A 22,901-nucleotide genomic window follows, 5' to 3' on the forward strand; every position below is an offset into this window, starting at 1 on the left:
TGGCAACGTGGTTGCCGCACGTGTCTTTCTGTTTCTTTACTTTATTTATTATTGTATTGTCATTGTCAAACTTCCAATGAAGGAAGAATGTAATTCAAAAATAACAAAATGAAAAATTACTATTTCGATATATAGTAATGGCCCAAAACACTGTCCTGATATTTATACCAGATAGTCTGGACTCCAGATTATGTGGTTATTTATCAGGAACCAAGAGAACAGTAAAAAATGCTGAAGTTTTCCATATAACTAGTGAGAAGCCTTCAAATAAGGCTTACGACCCTATAGGGTATATAGGACATATAAACGAGTGTGATAACTTAACGAAAGATGTTAGTTTATTTATAAATGGTGAGAATAAGGAAATATTCTTAATGTGTGAGGAAAAATATCCAGTGACTCAAATCATTTATGACTTTAAAAGATTTAAAAACTCTGATATCCTGTATCACAACGCAGAACACTACGGAGAACATTTTAAAAATCTGAGTATAGACTTAAGGAAACATACTCATTCAGTATCAGAAAATGGAAGACATTTTTTAACAAACATTTTATCCAAAGTTATTTTAGTACTGAATATATGTCTTAACTTTCTCTCAAGACTGAATTTGGTAGTACAAAAGTCTTCAACTTTTACACATTTCGAAGAGAGCTTGAAGACTATGAAATGGTTTCTCAGCACAGCTGCAGACCAAAAAATGGTAACTCCGAAAATGGGGAACGTTATTATTGCCAAATCAATAGATATTTTCATAGGAGTTTTTCTTACGAGTTATGTCATGCAGTATGAGGATCAGATATTTTTGTTTGTCTACAATACCTTTGAGGTAGATAGTATTTTTATTGATATTTTATATTAACACTCAAGTTGTATTTTTATGATTTCAATGTTCTATTTAGTCATTTAGTTTTATATAGTATGATTTGTCATAATATTCATTTTCTTAAGAATTTTTATTTATATTTCTTTCCAATACGTAACTTTATGGGAAAAGGACTGTTCATGCCCTTAATAAGAGCACTAAAACTTTCCTTTGGAAAATTAGACTACTTGTATAAGAATTATGTTTTTGCTTTTTTTTTTTGTTTTTACTTTTAATTTGTTATTTTTGTTTTAGGGTATTGTTTCTAGCCTTAAAGGGCTCCTACTGTACCTTATGGGATCCCCCATAGGTCTCAAACTCAACTACGGCTTTAACAACTTTTTAGGCCAGTTCTTTTTGTACCACATTTCTTTATGGAGGATTTTTTTACAAGGAGCTCACCCCATCTTTGTTAGTAACTTTAAATACTTCATGCTACCAGGAGCTTTGGGGTTTTCATACCAGATAGCCATGGTTTCTGACATTATAGCCATTGCTACTTTTCATAGCTATTGCATATATGTTAATGCTGCTAGGTAAGTAGCTGAAAGTTAAAAAGTATTTTTCTAAAGCTGTTCTAAAAATAGTTTAATTACTTGCTGATTTTACAGTGTTTTGAAAAATTCTGTATTTTCACAGTGATTAAGATGATAGTTTCAGGTGTGTTCAGTCCAACAAATCGAGGGCTGAAAACCATAGGGTTCCAAGCGACATTTACAAAAATTTTCAGGAGACGAATTTTAAAGTTTGCTGTCAAATAAAACGGTTTCGACAATATTGTACTTTGTCAGATATGGTATATATTATTGTTTAAGGATTTGGTAATACAGTGATTCTTAAAACAATGCTGTCGTTGTGGTATAAAATGCAAATTTCATGGTTTTTTCAAAATGTTACACTTGTACTTGGAACCTTAGGGCACTGTAACAGCTGTACTTGGAACTTTGTGTCCCTAAATAAATTTGAAGTTTAAAAAATGTCATATTATGACATATTATGTCATCATTGTAGACTTTATTGCCTTTAACAATAATAGCCTATACCATGACGTTGGAAGGATCAAAGGAAGAAGAAAATTAATGAAGAGTAGAAAATTAACTTTTATTTTTATAAACTGTTTCGTTTCAGAAATCAAACATTTCATGTAATTCTGATCTTCCAGTGACATCCATTTATACATAAACTCAATATGCTCAAGCTTTTTCGCAGTCAGAGATTTGGGTTTTGTGGTATCGGCTGTTTCTTCCACTGTTCACTCTCTGTTTCTTCCTAATACTGCTGGTAACTTTACTAACATTGACTGTAGAAAATTCGGCGCTGTGATCATTCAGCTTATACTGAAAAGTAAACATGTCTCCTTGCACAAAACGTAGTTGACATACTTTAGTGTAAGGTATTTTATTATATTGGTATAATGATGCTGTTTTTTTGAAGTTTTTAAAGTGTATTGGTTTTATATTAATCACACAGAATGGCTTTCGTTTGTTGACTTTTAACAATAGTCTAATAAACGCTAGTGGAGACCAAATATTCGTAACCTTCATAGCTTTTTCTATGCGAGAGTGGAAATTATCGACAACCTGTATGCACGAATGACCAGGTATGGAGTATTTCATAGTTGCCATTTGGATATTAGGATGTCTGTTCAGGAAGTCAGTGATTGCTACTAAAATCAGGGAGTTCCTGTCCTGAGGACCACAACTATTTGTTGTTTATTTCTGGATGCTTAAAACTACTTTCTCTAAAATTTGTATTAGGGCACTAGACAAATCATTGCCTGATCTCCCACATAATGTTTCTGGCCATCTTCTTCTTCAAGTGCCATCTCCGCGGCGGAGGTCGGCAATCATCATAGCTATTCGAACTTTTGAGACGGCTGCTCTGAAAAGTTCATTTGATGTATATCCGTACTACTCTCTCAGGTTGCGCAGCCATGACATTCTACGCCTCCCTATGCTTCTCTTTCCTTGGATCTTTCCCTGCATGATCAGTTGGAGCAAGGTGTATTTCTCTCCACGTGTAATATGTCCGAGATATTCCAATTTTTTTGTTTTTATTGAATTTAAAATTTCCATTTCTTTGTTCATCCTTCTCAGAACCTCTTTGTTTGTGACGTGTTCTGTCCATGATATTTTCAGAATTCTTCTGTACACCCACAGCTCAAATGATTTCAGTTTTTTCATTGATGTAGCATTCAAGGTCCAAGATTCCATTCCATAAAATAAGGTCGAAAAAACATAGCACCTCGCCAACCTAACTCTTAGTTCCAGTTTTAAATCCCTGGTACATAGAACTCTTCTCATTTTAATAAATAAATATAAGGTTGAATGCTCGAATAAATGAACTTTGATCAAATAAAAGGCATATATCGAGCACAGTTTAATTTAATCTTGCCCTAGTACTTTCGATCCCTAGATCATCTTCAGGGGCATTTCGTCAATTGCGGCCTATCCGACAAGAACAAAATGTCATAAACATATAATTGTACATCACACTATACTACAAAAGGACAAACAAACACTTTAAAATTATCAAAGAAAGGCTACATTGCGTGCAGAAGCCGGAGACAGAATCTTCTCATTTTGTTGGAACTGTATGGCCTTTTCTGGCCATACTGCACAGTAAACTTCTGAATTAACAGAACTGAGCTGTCAGATTGTATACGTTTAATTTCTGTTTGTAAAACAGCACATAGACTTCAGATTTAGGTCGATTTATGACATTTTTCAGATCAAAACATATAATGGCACAGTTTGAATTCTCTATTTTTTTGTTATTTTCACGTTCTTGGCGCATTATTAATTTCTTTCTAATATGGGATTTATATGCCTGTTACTCTTCTGCCTGCACCCTTTTCTCTTTTTTGGCCAATCTATAGTCTTCGCAGACGTCACACCTATCCGTTTTCGGTTGCAAGAACTCTAGATTATACTCAAAATTAAAAATGTGTCTATACAACGACAGCTTTTGTGGAGGTATATTGTTTGCATTGCACATTTCAATGTACAATTCATACATTTTTTGTACGTTAAGTGTTGGGTCTAGATATCTTTTTTTTTTAATCTTTCTTGAAATAATGCGCTTCTACATATGGAAAATTGAAAATTATTTTCTTTGCTTGAAATGCGATCTTTGGTCCCTTTCCCTCTTTTATCAGAGTGTGGTGTGCCCGAATCACTCTTCTGTAAATGCACAGTATATATGGGCTTTTTCTGGAAGATATTTAGAACCGGAGCTACAATAATCCTCCCAAGATTCATTTTCGGACACAGAGGACATTGTAAACAAGAAAATGATAATTTTAACTGATAAAACTCACATGTAACTTTCACCAATATTCTCATTATAGTACATGGAACCATATGGTTCTAACTTTAAACCATTTCGTGCACTTGGAACTAGATTTCACTGTTGATTGTGGCGCTATCTGTCAACGAATCGCAGAACTTTCAATACCATTCTATGCAGAATTTAAAAAACAACAGATTTCTGTTAAAAAACAAGTTTTGTACAAACTGTCGCTTGGAACCCTATGGTTCTTAGCCCTCGAAATATTTACACTGTGGTTTTTCTAATGTAGACTAAATAACAGCTACAGAGACTACAATAAATTCCTGAAGTGAACAAAGAGTTTGGATCTGTAGCACACTCTGCTATTTTAAGGTTTTTATTTTGTTTAAGATGGTAATTTGAGTTGTTTAAATAACAATCCATATGTGTTGGATACAAATAACAATACATGGCAATTGTTATGCAAGGCACAAATACTAAGGAAATTCATCAGTGATCAACCAGAGTGAAAGATCCCATTTTTTATGTTTACTCCTGCATCACAGTTATAATGAGAGTCACATTTATAGCCAAAATATCAGGCAGAAACATAAAACTACATTGTATAATGTACTCTTGCAGAGGCATTAATACTCTTACATGAAGATTTTTGCTAATATCAAAGCAGAAAAATTGTTTTAAAGCATTATTCCAATTATTTTACAGCCACTTCACATAAATAAATTAATGTTATGTTTTCAGGATCTTTAATTTACAGTTAAAATGTTTATCGTCTTTATGGAGGGTGGTGATTGGAAGGAAATTCAATCCTTTGCGCAATAGAGTTGATTCATGTCAATATTCTCACAATCAGTTGTTTATTGGAACATTATCTTTTACAATTTTATTGTTTTTGCTGCCCACTACTGCTATGTACTATGTAGTATTTTCCATAGTAAGTATATGAATGACATTTGACAATTGAATGGTGGGCCACAACGATGTTGTAAGCAACAGAATGGACCGTGGAAGTGTGACGTCACAACTGTCAATTACTTTCCAAACAAAAGTTGAAATGTCCAATCTCAAGACTTTTTAATTTCTATAAAGTTAACATTTTGCTTCCTCTGCTGCTTTTTCTTTTAAGGATAGTGTTTTTAAGATAATACCATCATAATTCAGTGTTCTATTTCTATGAAATATAGTTTAAAAGTTTAAATTAAAGACATTCTAACCTTACTTTATTGATACATGCATTTTATTCTATTTTTATAAAACAACATGCTTTATTGTTTACACAACCTTGTAAAATTGTTGTAGTAACTATTAGAATACTTAGATATTGCAAAAAGCGGAAAGATTCTGTAAAAAAAATGAAAAAATAACGAAAAATACAAATTATCCACACTAAACATTGTTTGGAAAGTGAAACTGACATATGTCAATAAAATCTACGTCATCACTTCCACGGTCCATTGAGATTATGCAAGAGATGAAAAAAACATATTAACAAGTTATTTATGAAAATAAGCACTGAAAAAATAATCAGTTTCACTTAATAACAAGATAAAGTTATAGATTTGTAAACAAATTATGCAGGTAGGAGTAAGCAGAAAAAATTATTTCAAAAAAATATCCCAGCAACAATGTTGTATATACTGGATATATAACAGTGTTGCACCTGATTACTATGCGATGTTTTGGCTTATTTAGGTTTTGAAAAAAAGTATCTAATATTAAGTAATAATAAACTATAATCAATTCGAAATGTTTATTAATATGTTTTATATGCTAAGTACACAGTTTAATGCTCCTTAAATTTAAACTTAAAAATAATGTTCCATCTTATTCTAATTTTTCATAAAACTCTCGGTATTCGGGTTTCAGGTACTGGCACATATCCAGTAAATTTTTGCCTTTTTCTTCTCTTATTTTTATAGGCCCGGTATACGCATTCAGCAACGCATCAATTTGGTAGTTGAATGCTCTGATGGCTTGTGCACCCCATTTTTATTCACAAGTGAGAATGTTTGCCAAGGTTGCATGACATTGCAAGTTCTAGCCATTATTCTCGTAGGATCATCGTTGTCGAATTTGAACCAACGGTACTTAATGATCTTACATTTGGGATCTTTCCATAAGTAGTTCTCACATGCTGAAAAGTCTTTGAAGTATTTTTGCTCCATGTAGTACACATTGAAGGGCTTGCTGGAACGTGAGTTGGCAATCACTTCCACCTAGTCGAAGGGTACATTCACCATTGCCCTTTTTTTCTTTCTTTCTATGAGCGAGAAGTCACGGTCGCAAGGTAAGAAGCTGTGACCGCTAGTTAAGAACTTTTGTTCTATTTGAGTGAAATATCTATTCACAATCAGCAAACGGAACATGGACAGCATTCTCCAGTTATTATTCTGGCTGACGCATCGGTCAGACCTGACTATGAGTTTTTTTTATTTCTCCTGAGTTCAATGGACGAAAGTTAAGTTTTATGTAACACAGGAAAGCTGAAGCGATATCTGTAGAATCACGATTACTAATTGATTCATGCCACAACGTCATAGTGGCATCGTTTGAACCTGCATCGTGAATATCATAGTTGTAAGTGGCATACTAACGTTGGTAGAACACTGAAGAATGAGTCAATGTTGGACAGTACAACACTTGCTAAAGATCAGTGAAGAGTACGCCGAGTTGTGGATTAGCCTTTTTAGCATCCTACTTCAATGCTTTGTGTCCAGCCTTAATATGTGCATGGTGGAGTTCACTGTCAACAAGAATAGCATTTCTTTCTGGACCGTCTGGAGTAACCACAAGCTTGATATACATCATAAAACGTACATGTATCTGAGCGAGGAAGACCAAAGCGAGGATTAAACTCTGATTGAAATATGTTAGTGTAAGTGCGCCGGGAAACATTGCATTGCGGATACTTTTCACAAATAGTTTGTACATTTTTTTCAAGTTTAATTCAGCAGGAAGGCAGTTCTTCGTAGATGCAGCGTGACTATAATGGTTTTCTTGATGTGGAAACGAGTTTATGTGTTCTCTTATACGTCTTTGTCGGTTTCGTTGATTTTATTAGGCCTATTATTTTGTTTTCCTCGTTAATGACGTTGCGGTATATCTGTTTTTGTCTTCTGCTGAATGTGTTTTATTCTTCGAGGTGTTATTTCAAATGCTTGACATATAGTTTCTTGGCACACTGGTAATTTCTTCAGTCCAATCTATATGCGGTATCGTACAGTACATTGTCGTCTGGAGATGTGTTCTGGAATCCGTCTACGTTGTGGCTCTTGAAGTTCCATACAACTGGCCAGGTGCGCAGTTTGTGCATTATAATCCAGACTATGAAATGTGAAGAGATCTCCAAACTGGCCTTGAATTTTAGCAGCCTCGCAAACAGATTTGAACTTACATAGTCGCTCCTAAAATATAAACATACTTATTTGAAGTTATCGAAATTAGCGAAAGATCTTCTTCTTTCAGTACCCTATCCGATTATCGAACGTTGGGGATCATATTCTTCGTCGGCCTGGGCCTCTCCTTCCGGCAATCTTACCCTGTATTATGAGGTGTAGAAGGTTATACCTCTCCGGAGGTCTCATTACATGACCAAAATATTGTAACTTTCGAATTTTTATCGTTTTTGTTATTTCTGTGCTCTTTTTCATTCGATGTAAAACTATTTCATTTCTTATTCGATCAACTCAACTTATCCGCAATACTCGTCGATAAATCCACATCTCAAAGGCCTCTAATTTTTTCATTAATGTCTCTGTAAGGGTCCAGCTCTCCATACCATACAGCAATGTGGAGAATATGTAGCAGCGGATTAATCTGACTTAAGGTTTAATGTAATATCTTTATTAATTAGAATTTTCTTTAATTTATAGAAGGCGGCTTTGTTATAGTTAACGTTTACACTCAAGTAGGTAATATTATGGACTCTTTCTAACTCTATTCCATACGCTCTGATGTTCGTTGGTTGTAATTCCGTTTTGCTGACAACCATAAGTTTTGTCTTAGAAGTATTAAGTTTTAGCCCATATTCATCACATGCTTCGGTTACACTGTTTATAAGTCGTTGCAGGTCTTCTTCATTGGAGGCAATAAGTACCGTGTCGTCTGCATATCTGAGATTGTTGACATTAATTCCGTTGATTTTAATGCCTGTTTCTTCAACTAAGGCTTCTTTGAAAATAAATTCGGAGTAGATATTAAAAAGTAGAGGCGATAGAATACATACATACTAATTACAAACTCCACGTCGTATTTCCACTGCTTCCGTCGTATTGTGTCCAGCTCGTACGTTTGCACATTGATGCCAATACAAATTTTTGATAATACGGAGGTCTCGGTCATCAATTCCCACCTGTTGCAAGGCACCTATAAGTTTGTCATGGTTTACTCGGTCAAAGGATTTTTCAAGTCGATAAAACACATATACTGATTGTTCTATATCCCTACATCTTTGAACCATGACCTGCAAACTGAAGAGTGCTTCTCTGGTTCCGAGGTTGTTTCTGAAACCAAATTGTGTTTCACTTAGTTGTACTTCTATTTTGTTGTAAAGTCTCGATTGCAGTACTCTTAGGAAAATTTTCAGTACATGACATCAGACTGATAGTGCGATGATCGCCACACTGTTTGGCATTTATTTTTTTCAGTATCATCACAAATGCTGACAGTAGCCAGTCTGTTGGTATATGTCCTGTTCGTATATATTTTATTAAAGAGGCTTAGAAGATAATGTTTGCCCTTATCGTCGAGCAGTTTGATTATTTCGCTTGGAATTTCATCTGGACCGGTTGCTTTCCCATTCTTTGATAGCTTTATAGCTCTTTCCATTTCATCCAGTGTTATGTTTGGACCAGTCGATATGTTTTTGATTTGAATTTCTATTCTATCGTCATCAAACAGCTCCTTAATATATTCTTTCCACCTCTCTAATCTGTCTTGTTCATTGACTATAATATTTCCTTGTTTATCAAGTAAACTACTTGCAGTTGATCTATATCTTCCAGTTATTTCTTTCACCTTTTTGTACTTATTAAACCTGTCATTCTTTTTCTGCAGTTGTTCTATTTCAAGACATTTGTTGCTGTACCATTTTTCTTTTGCATCCCGGATTTTCCTTCTGATTTCTTTATGAATTTTATTGTATTCTTCAGTGTTTTTATTTTTCTGTTTTCGCCTGCTTTCCATTAGTCCCAATATTTCATCAGCTATCCATTGTTGTTTGCCGAATCCATGCCGAATTTCAAATCATACACTCATTACGGACGAGCATAGATCATAACAAAGCTAACGACAATGATAAGGCTACAAAAAATGCGTTTCCTAACCAAATATACAACATTGTTGCACTCACCTCATGTGGACGGGGTATTGCTGATACATTCTCGTTTCTAGGAGATACATATGCTTCACCTGCATTTATCTGACGCTTACGGATGTTTCTCTTCCACTGGTTAATATTGATTTTGCGTTTTTTCCCTCTATTTATGTGCAAAAGGGTAGACAGCGACACGTTAACCTCTATTTTTACAGTGACATACATACAACGTTTTTGCACGGATACCAACATTTCGGTACGAAAAACTCAGGGAAGGCAAAATGATTTTAACCAGATTGAAAGATGCTCGCTATGGTCTTTGGATATACAACAATATTGTATTAATCACTTTGACCCAATCTGTCGCTTACAACATTGTTGCGGCCCACCATTCAGTTGTAGATCAGGAAACATGAAGATGCCAATAATAACCTTATTTTAATTTTAGTTCCGCCTCGTTACCTTATTCATTGATCGATTATTGCTGGGAATCAGAAATGCACTTTATAATATACCTGTATATTCCATATTTTTATGGATACTAAATACTTCATCTGTTGCAGGTTAGTTACAGTTATTTTATTGTTAGTATAGGAAAAAGTTTTTGGTTTCTGATAAAAGTGATGTATATAATTTTTATTCAAGTTTGTTGTATGTCATAAATGACATTTTTACAGTATGGTCGTCACAGTACTACCAAATTCTGATCATATAACGACGCTATTAAATGAGATGATATGCGAGTCATCCCAGTCTGTTTTAGATAGGAGGAAAGGACCAATAGTAGTAAATCTTACAATAATTTATTCTTTTTAGGCAACATCCATATTACCTGGAAAAGTTATGACGAAGATGGAAACGTAACGATAGAAGCAAAATTAGAAAAACTACCTTTCATAACGAGTATTGTAAAATTTGCACCTGATTCTGTTAGTACTATGACGAACCAAAGAACCTTGAGAGACATTTTTCACGGTACCATAACCGGAACAGTATTATAGTAATAAATTCAGAATTGGGGATATTTGTAATTCTAATGAAACTTATAAGCGAAGAACCTACAGTTTTTGGTAGACAGGATGCAAAGCAGAAAGAACTGAAATTTTGTAAAAAATGTGCATTATTAAAAATATACTAAGAGAGTGAGGTTAGTTTTATTTCATGTTTGATTTTTATTTACAGTTTTTTAGAATTGTTTGTGGACTGTAAGTTGCCTACATGTGGCGCAACTCATAGATGAAAACTACAATTATTCTACATAGTTATTGTTGCTTTTCTTTTGTCTTATAATCACGAAAATACTAAACAGTTTATAATATTAACAAGAATATATCCTTACCACAGATAATTTAGGAGAAGTCATAGATATGTTGAATGAATTGGGCTTTGCATGATCAAAGGGTTCAAAGGTGGGCCTCAGAATGACTTGACCAAAGCTAAGTTTATGACAAATATGGTCCCCAATAACCATTTAACTATTCAAGACAAAGTGGTAGAACTGGTTGAGAACATACGTATTTGGGTCATGAAATAAGAATCAGCAGGGATAACCAAACATGCGAAAGCCAAAGACGAATTACTTTAGCGTGGGCAGCCTTTGGAAAACTGCGACACACACTTAGGACCAACATATCAATTGGCCTCAAAAGAAAAGTATTTGACGAATGCGTATTACCGGTCATGACCTATGGGGCGGAAACTATGACTAACCAAGACTGCAGCTTCGAAAATTGAGGGTGGCAGAGACGAATGGGACGGTCTATGATGGGAGTGACGTTGCGGGATCGAATAAGAAACGAAGATCTGCGAAGAAGGACGTGTATTGCTGATGTTGTGGAATGCATAACGGCTCACGATGGAAGTCACAAATTGGAGGCCAAGAGCAGACAAACGTAGTAGAGGAAGACCATACGTTGGGCTGACGACATCAGGCGTATTGGCAACAAAAGAGCACAAAGACAAAACACAAGAAAGTGTGATTTATCAGCGCATATTAAATTTGTTTCATATAAAACAGTAAGTACTCTAAAAAAAATAATGTAATACTGTAATGTAAACATAGCAGGGGAATAAAGAAGGAAAAAATAAGGGGTAGTTAGCCTAGAAAAGAGTAATAATTATTTAAGTAATTATTATATATTCCAAATTAATAAAGAATAAATTCGACACAGTTTAACGTATACATTTCGAATTAAAAACAAAACAATTGACCCAGTTTAACACAAACCTGAATGTTTAAAAAATTACGACACTTAGACCTTGTTGGAAAATAATACAAAGTACGAATTGTTAAGTACAAGTGATAAGAATTGAGCTGACTAAGAAGTTTTACATGGCGTGATCCAGTTTAACACATGGAATAGATGGCATAATCAGCGAAAACGTAGAAACAAATCTCCACTTCGGACGTGACAAAAGAATCTAAGGTACGAGTTGGCAATAGATAAAAACAAACAGAAGTGGGTCAAACGGGTAGTAAGGTGCTGGCGACCAAGCCAGGCGGTAGTAGCGTTCTGGCAACCGGAGCCAGAGGGTATCCGGTGCCATTGGTACTTCGGCAGTCAGCGCGGCAAGCGTTAGCTCAACTATCGTGATATTGTGTCCGACGGAAGGTAGAGATTCGAAAATACGAATTTTTCGTCTCGCTCAGTACCGCCATAATGTACAGTGAATTCCAGCGTTCATCCTGACTATTCCAGAGTTCCAGTTTGGGCTACAAGGCGTATTCATTAGCTAGGGCCTAAGTACGCTCAGGTGACGAACAATTTTTACTAACCATTTGGGAACAATTAATAGTAGGTTGTCCGCCTTTTAAATTCCCTTAGTAGAATCTCTTCTCGTCTCACTTCGCAAACAATAATAACCACTAATAGCTCATTGTACGTTTGTGTAGTAGATGTAAAATTTCGATTTGTTAATTATACAGCAAGTTGAAAGTGGCTTGTTTTATTTTACCGTTAGATAGAGACAAGAAGGGAACACATTTTCGCTTATGCAGTGCTCCGGCTTCTAACGTAAGCCCATAGCCTCTCACTCTTTGCAGGACCTGAGACCGAGAAGTCCTTAATCCCCTTCCTCCCAAAATCTCCCTACCCTCTTGTAAATCCGCGAGGGCGAAACCAGTCAGTCCAGGCTAGTGGAACCAGTAAGCCTTGCCCCGCTCGCAGGGATAAGTATCCCCTAAGAATTGTAGATGCATTGATAAGGATATTGAGACAGGCGTCTTCTACAATGGTGACAGCATTTATTAGAGTGGTGACAATTTATTAGTGGTTTATTAGATTTATTACAGTTTCAATCCTATTTTATTACAATACCAACTAAATGTGAGAGGCTAGACGGCGCTACACCATTTGACCGTTGCTAGGATGCTGAGATATAGCACTACTTCTCAAACCAACTATTTTACTTCTTTGTGTATTTGCAGCTTATAATCTGTATGTTACCACTTGTAATCCAAATCAGCTTGTGTGTTGTTGGGTGAAAGTTTGGGTATTTAAATAAAGAATAAAATCGTTACCATTCGTTTTATTTTTCATACTAAATGCCTGAATATACACAACTGAATGTAGTAAGTATATCTTAAATTACAATTTGTACCTAATATAAAAACAAACAATTTCTATGTACAAAGAGAGCGTTTATGTATAAACAGTGTCAATAGACGTGTACAAGAAGAAAATAAATGATCATTTTTATATTCATGTTCATTTATCTTAAAGCCTAAAATAAATAGAACGACACCATCGGTACAATTATCACCAAGAATATAAAATGAACAGAGGGTATGCTATAATCAAACTTATTTTGACATCTGACAAAGCCTCTATACTTGGTCAGCAGTGTTTTTAGTTTTTATAAAGTGTTTATAAGAATTTTTATCCTGCATTTAGTACAAGGTTATATAAATACTCAATAAAATAAGAAATATGATGCATACGTACACACTCCCTGAAATCGATCTAAAATTTTGTTGAGGGTAAATACCTAATTGTCATTTAGTATTTTATTTTATAGCTTGTGAAGTAAACAATTCTTATAAACTATCTATATCTATCTATAACAAATCTATTTTCTAGTTTTTCAATACAAATTCATTTCTTCTGAAGATTGGTAGGTAAGTATTTGTCCATTTTATATTCCAATCGAAATTTTGCAATACGAGGGATGTAGAGAAAGTAAGTATATCAGAACTTTGTTAGACATTGGAATTTTTTCAAGATTCGTACCAGTAATTTTAGGAAGAATCATAACTGTCAAAGTATGCCATCTTATGAAGTTAAAAGCTAGACTAAATGTAGAAATACACAAAGAAATAAGGAAAATTGTGATGTTCCATGATTTCATAAGTATATATGTACTTTTCTAAAGTTTTTTTGAGAGTATTTAGTATATTTGTATAGTTTGTGAAGTAAAAAATGTCATAGCACTTTTTTGGGATGCATAAAAATGGAAACCAAAATTGAATTTAATGTTCTTACCTTTTTGAAATATTACAAAGATTTACTTAAGCATTATTACAATTATTATTGTAAATTTTCGGTAGGCATATTGGTGTCACTTTGTTTATGCTCATGTTATATGTATGCACTCCAATCATTTTATATTCTTGGTGACAATTATGTATATACAATTTCAAACTGTTTCAAGTTTTAGAAGGTTTGCTTCGCTTAGCCAAGGTTTGAGATACGAGGGACGTACGAAACTAAGAAGACAAAACTTTGTCCAAAAGTAATTTTGGTTTAAATTTGGCACAAGTGACCTCTAGTGCGGTTCTTAATGCTCTAAATACGCCATCTTATGAAACTGACAGCTAAAACCTTTTTCGAATATTAACAAGTATTTTACACTAAATTTCTGATGTCGCATCTTATAAACTGTACAAATATCCACATAATCTAATTGAGGATAAAGGTAGTGGCATATTATCATGCACGTTACGTTTCCAGCACGTAGCGTTTAGTTTCCGAAAAATATAATTTAAATGGTTTTAAATATGAACAACTTACACTGTCCGAAACGTATCGTATCAGACACCTAACGTTTCTGTTCAGTATATTCGAAAACAATATTTTACTGATGCCGACGGCTACGTAACGAGTCGTAACCGGTTGGTACGGATAATGTGAATTAGATGTATGTCGTTTTCCCCTCGTTTATTTAGGTATTTGTTTGATTTTGATACAGAGTATTTAAAAAAATAATTTTCGAGGCTATTTTGTCATTTATGACAAAATACTTTTTGGTTTGATATGTATGGCTTCGTTAAATGTAGTATTTTGTTTTTTAACTGAAGGTGTAATTAAATTTAAAACATATTCAAACTGAATCCTATTCATTCTAAAATATCCATAATATTTTTCATCGTCATCAATTAATTCTTTGTATAAAGTCCAGTATTCACCTTCTTCCTTTCTCTTAGCATTGGATGTACTTCAAACCTTCTGCTTACTACAGCTTTTCTTTCTTCATCGTTAAGTAGAAGAGCAATTGCACATAATTTTTGTCGAGAAAAGCGAGATCATATCTTCACCGAACCAAACTGAAACGTTCTATGTATGAAAATGTGAACGTGAATGTATACGTGCACGATAATATGCCGCGACCTTAATTTCTGGCTATATACTAAAAAAGCAGAATGAATAAAAAGGCGGTTATTACTGAGTCTTTATGAATTGTTTTAATAATTTTACTGTCGCTATATTTTATTATACATCGTATACGTCTAAATACACATTTACGGAACTATGTTACTCTCAATAATTAGTAATCTGATAAACAGCGAGCGAATCATGTCGTTAGGGCATGCCAAACCAGGCTAGTAACGTGCATGCCAAACCAGAAGCGTTTGTATTACGCTAGAAGTGACTAGCTGCCCTCATTGTGATCCTGTTGTAGAGGCAATATATAATTTGGGATAAGAATTGATGTATCATCCACCGTATTTGGCAGACTGAATCTCATGTGATTATTTTCAGTTTCCTAATTTAAAATATCAATCGGAGGAAGCGGATTTGCAATAAGCAAAGATGCCATAGCAGAAATTTGACACTATTTTTAGGAGCCCGACCAAAATAATTGTTCGGAAGGGATAAAAATTTTGGAAAAGCATCATATCGAATATATCGAACCAAAAATATGAGAAAATAAAAAAAATCGTGCGTATTTTACTTAGACTAGAATAATATCAAACCCCCCTCGTACACGCTAGTGCTCTACCTTCATTTCGATCCGTTCGCTATTTTTCAGACCATTAAGCGACTCTTATGAAACAAATATAGTCCCGATCATTAACAAACATTGAGAAATTATATCGCTTTTATTATAAATTACAACTAAATTTCCGTTGCCTTTCTGCAAAATAGATCAACTAAATGTTACGAAAATTTAAGCAATATCCAAATTACAAAAACAGGCTAAAATAATTATAATAACTTACATTTTTGTTTAAAAAAATACAACTCGATATATATACACCTAGAGTATCACACCAAATATAACATGCAGGACGTTCTTTATATAAAAAAATGACTCAATATCTGACATTTGACAATTGGTAAAGGATAATAATACGACTTTTCATCATAAATGTCACTTCAAGTAATATTATTGTTCATGTAAATCATTTTTATTGAAATAAACGACATTTTAACAACAGCCTTTCTTCAATAATATGTAAGCCTGAACATCCTGCATTATTTTTACATATAATACAAATATTTTTCTACAATTCAGTTTAAAAGTCACAGTTACATCAGTTTAGAAGCTTTTCGACAATAAACCGGATAAATTAGAATGAAAAAGAGAGTTCTACGACGTACAGCCCCGAAGCTATCACGAGACACTCAAACAAAAAGTGATTGAACCTGCATTTTGAATTATCTGCGAATTTTATTTTAATTTTAAAAAGATTAATAGAACATATATTTTTCTTTATCTATTAAATTGTACGCCTCACGCAATACACTTCTCAATTGCAAAAGTATTATCTATATATTCCAGATTTTTCGAATATTTAGGCAGTTATAAAAACGCCATTTTGTAGAATTAAATTACTTTTCTACAAAACAGACTAACAGAATAGCCGGATCTTAGCTCAGGAAATCAAGATTAGTTCTCTCGAAGCACGTATTCTTCGGGAGGTCGCCGAGATGGAAAAACAACCCGAATGTATCAACAAAACATATAAGTTACACCTCAGAAGACTGAGCAAACTCGTCGAAGCAAAAATTGAAGTATTATTACCAGGAAACTATATAAACATAAATTTATAGTGTAACTGTAACCGTAGAAAAAACTTGTAGGCATGTAATACGATCGAAAATCGAAAAGATCGTCATTAAATAACTATTTTCTGTATTTAATTATTACTGACTATTCTTTTAATACGACTAAACTTAAATTTGGATCTTGCCAAGTTTCACTGGCAACCTAAGTAAAAAAAAATTAAATATACAACAATAAATTATTTGATTTATGTCATAATTGCGTGACATAAAAAATAAACACCATTGACGACTGGATCAGAAAATTCTCGTTGATATTCGGCGCATATCAACGGAATTTTTGAAGGTTGACTATAATCAAATATTCCTAAAAATACCTTATGTCGTAGAAACACTTTGCAGACTTGAGACTTACAGACCAAAATAATAATAATAGAGTATAGTATAACCACATGTGACAAACATTACATGATATTTCTAAAACACAAGGGATGTTAGTGTCATTGTCTATATAAACCACGATAATTGCAGTTTTTGTAAAAAAACTGCAAAAATGTTATTTTTCGTCCGCTGCTGCCATCTAGTGTCCTAATCGTTATTAAGATTTTTTATAGCTTTAAATCAGCGTTATTTCATTAAATAATGATCTTTTTGACAAAGTTTGAACAAGTTTTATAGTACTTCTAGCGTAAGTGACGAATAATGAAGAAACTGAGAGAGATGTTGTTTACATTAAGTATAAGTAAGTGTATTACTAACATCGCTTGTGCTTTAAAGACATCACAGTTCCTTTTTTTTCTGAAAAGTTTAGTTTTATACCACAAAGTGTTGTTCCGGAAGTAAACTGAGTACACAAAGAGTATGTTTTTGTCTTCTTATAAGTGTAGTACTAAGTAGGTACTAGATAAAACAGTAGTTCCTAATTTTAGATAAGAATTACGTGCACATAATTATTTATCATATGTACAAAGATTTGGAAGATGTATTATATTAGATCAAAACTGGGCCTACATTAGACTAGGTAGCTTGTAAGTGTTGTTTCAAAAGAAAAATAATAACTGGCAATAGTATCAATATAATGGATGCTACGTGTTAATATTATATCAAGCTAATAGAGACAGTGGCGGCTGTTTGAAAGAGTTTTAGCAATATATATTCTGGCTGATCATATTTTTAGTCTTTGGATGGAATTGTTCTTGTCTGTCAGCGATTTATATACGTACGTCATGATACAATGAGACTGTGTTACATTCCTGTGGAAAAAATAGATAGTTTAAAAACAACGCTTACGAAAGCATTATTAAAATTACCTTAAAATGGTACCAGATGGTGCAAACTGCACTACGGTATGTATCAAGATGGAGAATAAAAATATTGAAATATTGATGGGTGGTATATCAGGTTGACTTACGGTACAATATGCATCGATCCGACTAAAGTATTTATTTGTGGCTTAATCCCATATAAACACAATATTTAAATATTTAACTTAGACAAGAAACTTATTAAGGTATTTAATGTACTCATAGCCTCAATGTTTAAATAGTAATTACTTCACAGTTTTCTTCTTTTCCTAAATCCGTTTATTTAGTTCTTTTCCTCAATCCGTTCAATAAAACTTCCGAAATATGGTACCGTATAGTACAAACTAGACTATAGGGTGTGTGCCACAATGGAGAATAAAAATATGCAATATTAAAATATTGAGTTGTTGATGATGGTGCATTTTTATTATATGCGTATTTCCAAATCTGTTATTATAACCGTTGGTTCAAGCAGTAGCCACATCTTGTGTGGAAGTGGCTACTGTCACGCCAGTGCAACAAGAAAATTCATCAATCTGTTTAATGTTTTTGTTTAAAAGTAAGTAAGTAAAGAAGTACTAAAATTAGGGGAAAATTGTACTGGATAGTGCAAACTACACTATAAGGTGTGCACCTAGTTGGAGAATAAAAATATGCAATATTAAAATAATGAGTGGTTGATGACTGTGCATTTTTATTATATGCGTATTTCCAAATCTGTTATTATAGCCGTTCGTTCAAGCAGTAGCCACGTCTTGTGTGGAAGTGGTTACTGTCAGGCCAGTGCAATGAGAAAATTCATCAATCTGTTTAATGTTTTTGTTTAAAAGTAACAACAGAGAAGTACTAAAATTAGGGGAAAATTGTACTGGATTGTGCAAACTACACTATAAGGTGTGTACCAAGTTTTAGAATAAAAATATGCAATATTAAAAGAATTAGTGGTTGATGCCGTTGTATTTTTAATATGATTATTTACAAATGTCATCGTAGCCGTGTATTCAAACAGTAGCCACATCCTGTGTAATAGAGGCTACTGCTATTGCATAATAATGACGTAAGTACAATATGCACCGACCAAAGTGTTGATCAGGTTGCATATACTTTAGCATCTGTTATACGTGCTATACGTGCAATTATTCAGTGGCGTATCCGCGAAATATTTTAACACTGCTTCATTTACGAATATTAAATAACGGCTCTAGAAATGTCTTCCGTTCAGTGAATTAAAAAAACTTTTAAAGTAGCTACTAAAATTCAGACAGATAATATTTAATGTGAACAATTATTGAAGTCAATACTTCTTATCGCTCGGTATTTCTTATATTTTTATGCTTTTTTAAAGACAATTCGAGAACAAGTTGGATGGATTTGGCTAATTTTGGCTTTAAAATATTTGTATAAAATAAAATAAAATAAATTAAAATTAAATAAAACTATATAGAATTTAATAAAATTAAATAAAGTTAAACAAAATTAAATAAAATCGAATCGAATAAAATAAAATAACTAACAGATATTTCACGTTGCAAAAATGTAGGGAAGCGTTTAAAGAAGTAATCGCCAACAAGACGGCACAATAAGAAGAATCATAATCAAAATGAAGTAATTAAACTTAAATACAAGATAATAATGAAAATGCAAATATATAATATATAAATTCTGTATTATATTTAACAAATTTAGAAAATTACTAAAATCATTAAACAAAATTTTTAAAGAAAAAAGTTAAGATTTTTTATGAGAATTATAAAAAGCTTTAATGTATGGTGTTATTATAAAAAAATTATTAACAATTCAGTAATAAGCAAACATAAAATTTCATTAACCCACATATACTAATACCGTGCTATAAGTACTTACTTCTGTCGGCACTTCCCTTCCAGTGCCACGCGCCTTCTTTTTTTTATTAATTTAAAAAATAAGGTGAATATATTGAAGAACGTCCAGAATAAAACACATTTGGTGTTTAGATTCGTAAAAAAAGTTTATACTACTTTCAACAACTTCAACATTACCTAAATTATTTCCAACACAAAAAGCGACCATAAAGGCAAGTTTTCTAGTCCTTTTTCAACGTGTACTCACAGGTCATTTTTAGAAAAGCCTTATGGGAAAGAAAAGAATTGGTTGACAAATCGTAAACACCATGAGATTTGCATATGACACGGTAATTATGGCTGAGAGTATAGAAGAACTACAAACTTTACTAGATGCAATAAATAGTGAATGCATTCAAATGGGACTTGACATCAACACAGATAAGACCAAATTTATGATAGTATCAAGGAGTCCAATAAATAATGAACAACTAACCCTTGGTGGACAGCAAATAGAGAGAGTGACAAAATATAAATATCTGGGAGCTTACATCAACACAAAATTAGATTCAGACCAAGAGATCAGGGTACGAATAGAAATGGCAAGGGCAGCGTTCTTAAAATTCAAGCAATAAATGTTCTGTGACAAAAATCTGAATACTGAGCTGAGACTGAGGTTTGTTGAATGTTACGTCTGGTCCCAACTATTAGACATGGATGTTAAAAGCGCAAATAGTTAATAAGCTTGAAGCCTTTAAACTTTGGATATACCGGAGAATGTTGAGAATTCCATGAACTGCCAGGGTCAACAATGAGAAAGTGCTGAGAAGGATGGCAAAAAGAGAATAGGTAGAAAGAGGAAGTCATGGCTGCGAAATATTCGAGACTGGACAAACATGGCTGTAGACGAATTATTCCACGTTGCAAAAGACAGAAAATTTTAAAAATATGGTCGCCAACCTCCGTTAAAGGGGACGGCATAGGACGAAGAAGAAGTAAGAAACACATGAGATTAATAAAATCAAATATATAACGGAATGTAATGCTCGTAATATTAGACAAATATTTATTTTACATTTTAGTTAAAACTGAAGATATGGAATTTCATTACAGAATCGTTATTGCTTTAAAATGAGCAATTGATCTTTGTACTTTCACCTGCGAAGCTCAAAATGATCAATTTACAGACATAATTATGTCCGCCCTTATTTTATCCACACAAATTATTAAAAATTCCTCTTAACATTGGGTTCTTAAAGCCTGCGTAGCGAAACCTCGCCGGCGTTTTGAATTCGTAAATTTAATTCATGTTCTACCTCCTCTTTTAGACACATTTACGTGCCGCCACTGTATAGCAAACCTACTTCACCTATTCTAATTGTTTTAGATAAAACTGTGGTTTTTTTAAGTAGCGTTTCTACGACATAAAGTCACTTATGTATAACTGATTATCTTATATAAGTATTAATTACAAATATTAGTTCTTCTCATTTCGTAACACCTTGAAGACTGGGAGATGGGCTGTTTTTTGTCGAACTCCTGCTCCTTCTGTCAAACGCCAAAAAGTTAGTTTACCGTTACAAGTAACAATGGACGTTCTGTGAAAATTCTAAGTTAAGTCAAGATTATTTGTTTCAGGATTTATAATATAAACCTCAAATTTCAACTCTCTTGACTTAAAATGTACGCTGAGTATTATAAAACACGGGATTTTTACCAATTTTCTAATTTGTTTTTCAACGTAGTATGTATATCGTCCAATATAATTGATAGGACGATTTTATTGTGTCTAGATTTAGCTGTGATCTCATTGTCTGTTGCAAAATGGCGACCTACGAGCCATTCCTTTAGTATTAAAGCAGAAGTTTCTTCTTATTTTTTGTTTGTATTGCTTCCACGCCATCTTAAATAATAATTCATATAAATGAATTTTGTGTATAGGTCAAAACCCGGAATGATCCTTAAAATATATGATTTAGGTTATCTATTAGGCCACATTCACAGTAAGGGTTCTGCATTCTAAAGCTGGATTTTCAGAGATCCGATATCCGATGACACGAAATACGAATTTTTTTTGTACGAATATATTTGATTGTCGTATCTGAATTTTTTTGACATAATATATGTCATATATATGTATCATGTGTCAGATAATTGAATGGATTAATAAAACTCGGTTCGCTATTCCCAGTCCGAACTGTCTAGTGAATTTAGTAATTATTTTTTTACGAAGTTAGTTACTTTTTGACAGACTAGAAGTGGCTGGAAATTACTATACAACCAGGCACACGTACTAATAGCCAATATTAATAGTAAACAAACTAAATAGTAAATAAAATAGAACTTTGCGAATTACCGACAATCAATATTTATTTATCTGCACCATATAATAAATAGTTATGTTAAATTATAACAACTAAAATATAATTTTTAAATATATACTACCCAAAATTTGATGGGTTTAGTATACACTTCCACTATTTAGAATAATTCTTCTTTTTTTAAAGAAAGAAGTGTGCAATAGTAGGATACTTGAGCTATTAATACTGAGAAGTAGGAATTGTTGTGTTGTAGGTTTTCGACAATGAATCTGTCAAAATGTGCCCGAGCTAAGCGAATGGAGTTTATTTATTTTAATTAACTGACAATAAATGTTAGTTGTTTTGTTTGATATAATATATATGTATATATTATATTTATCTACGTTCTCGTCGTTTTTGCCGCACATAGTGTAGAAGACCCAAAACCAATACTTAATTCACTGCATTAATATAACAATTAGGTCTTTGTTGTTCCATTTTAAATATATTTCAAATAGTAAACATAAACAATGGACAAAAGTAAGGCTAAAGTTTAAGTTAGAATGTCAACAATGTCAAAATTCATCCGATTTTCGTGCAAAAGTTAAAATATTTTTAACTTCTTCTTCTGTCATTTTTCAACCAATGAAATTCGCTGAAATTTATATCGTATCATCGTACCGTCGGATATCGGACCTGTGAAAATCCACCTTTAAGGTGGATTTTCGTTGACAGTAGCTCTTTACTGTACGAACGACGACACGAGAATGAAAGGTGGAG

General features: G+C 33.2%; 2 protein-coding genes across 3 annotated transcripts in view; one reads left to right on the forward strand and one right to left on the reverse strand.

The window, feature by feature from the left end:
- The first annotated feature begins 38 nt into the window (after positions 1–38).
- On the forward strand, positions 39–10,614 carry PIG-Q (phosphatidylinositol glycan anchor biosynthesis class Q). The gene is made up of 5 exons (XM_072538438.1): positions 39–830; positions 1,122–1,402; positions 4,899–5,091; positions 9,920–10,034; positions 10,288–10,614. Exons 1-5 carry the CDS (start codon positions 138–140, stop codon positions 10,470–10,472), a joined length of 1,467 nt encoding a protein of 488 aa, XP_072394539.1. The 5' UTR covers positions 39–137; the 3' UTR covers positions 10,473–10,614.
- Positions 10,615–12,984: 2,370 nt separating this feature from the next.
- Positions 12,985–22,901, reverse strand: part of LOC140445971 (uncharacterized) — a 31,787-nt gene continuing 21,870 nt past the window's right edge. Inside the window, exon 8 of one of the 2 annotated variants that reach the window (XM_072538440.1) lies at positions 12,985–21,369. In XM_072538440.1, coding sequence (XP_072394541.1) covers positions 21,309–21,369 — 61 coding nt within the window. In that variant the 3' untranslated portion in view covers positions 12,985–21,308. The remainder of the gene's footprint in view (positions 21,370–22,901) is intronic. The other variant, XR_011951453.1, reaches the window with a different exon arrangement.

The sequence above is a fragment of the Diabrotica undecimpunctata genome, chromosome 7 (genome assembly GCF_040954645.1).
Source record: "Diabrotica undecimpunctata isolate CICGRU chromosome 7, icDiaUnde3, whole genome shotgun sequence".
NCBI classification, from domain to species: Eukaryota; Metazoa; Arthropoda; class Insecta; order Coleoptera; family Chrysomelidae; genus Diabrotica; species Diabrotica undecimpunctata.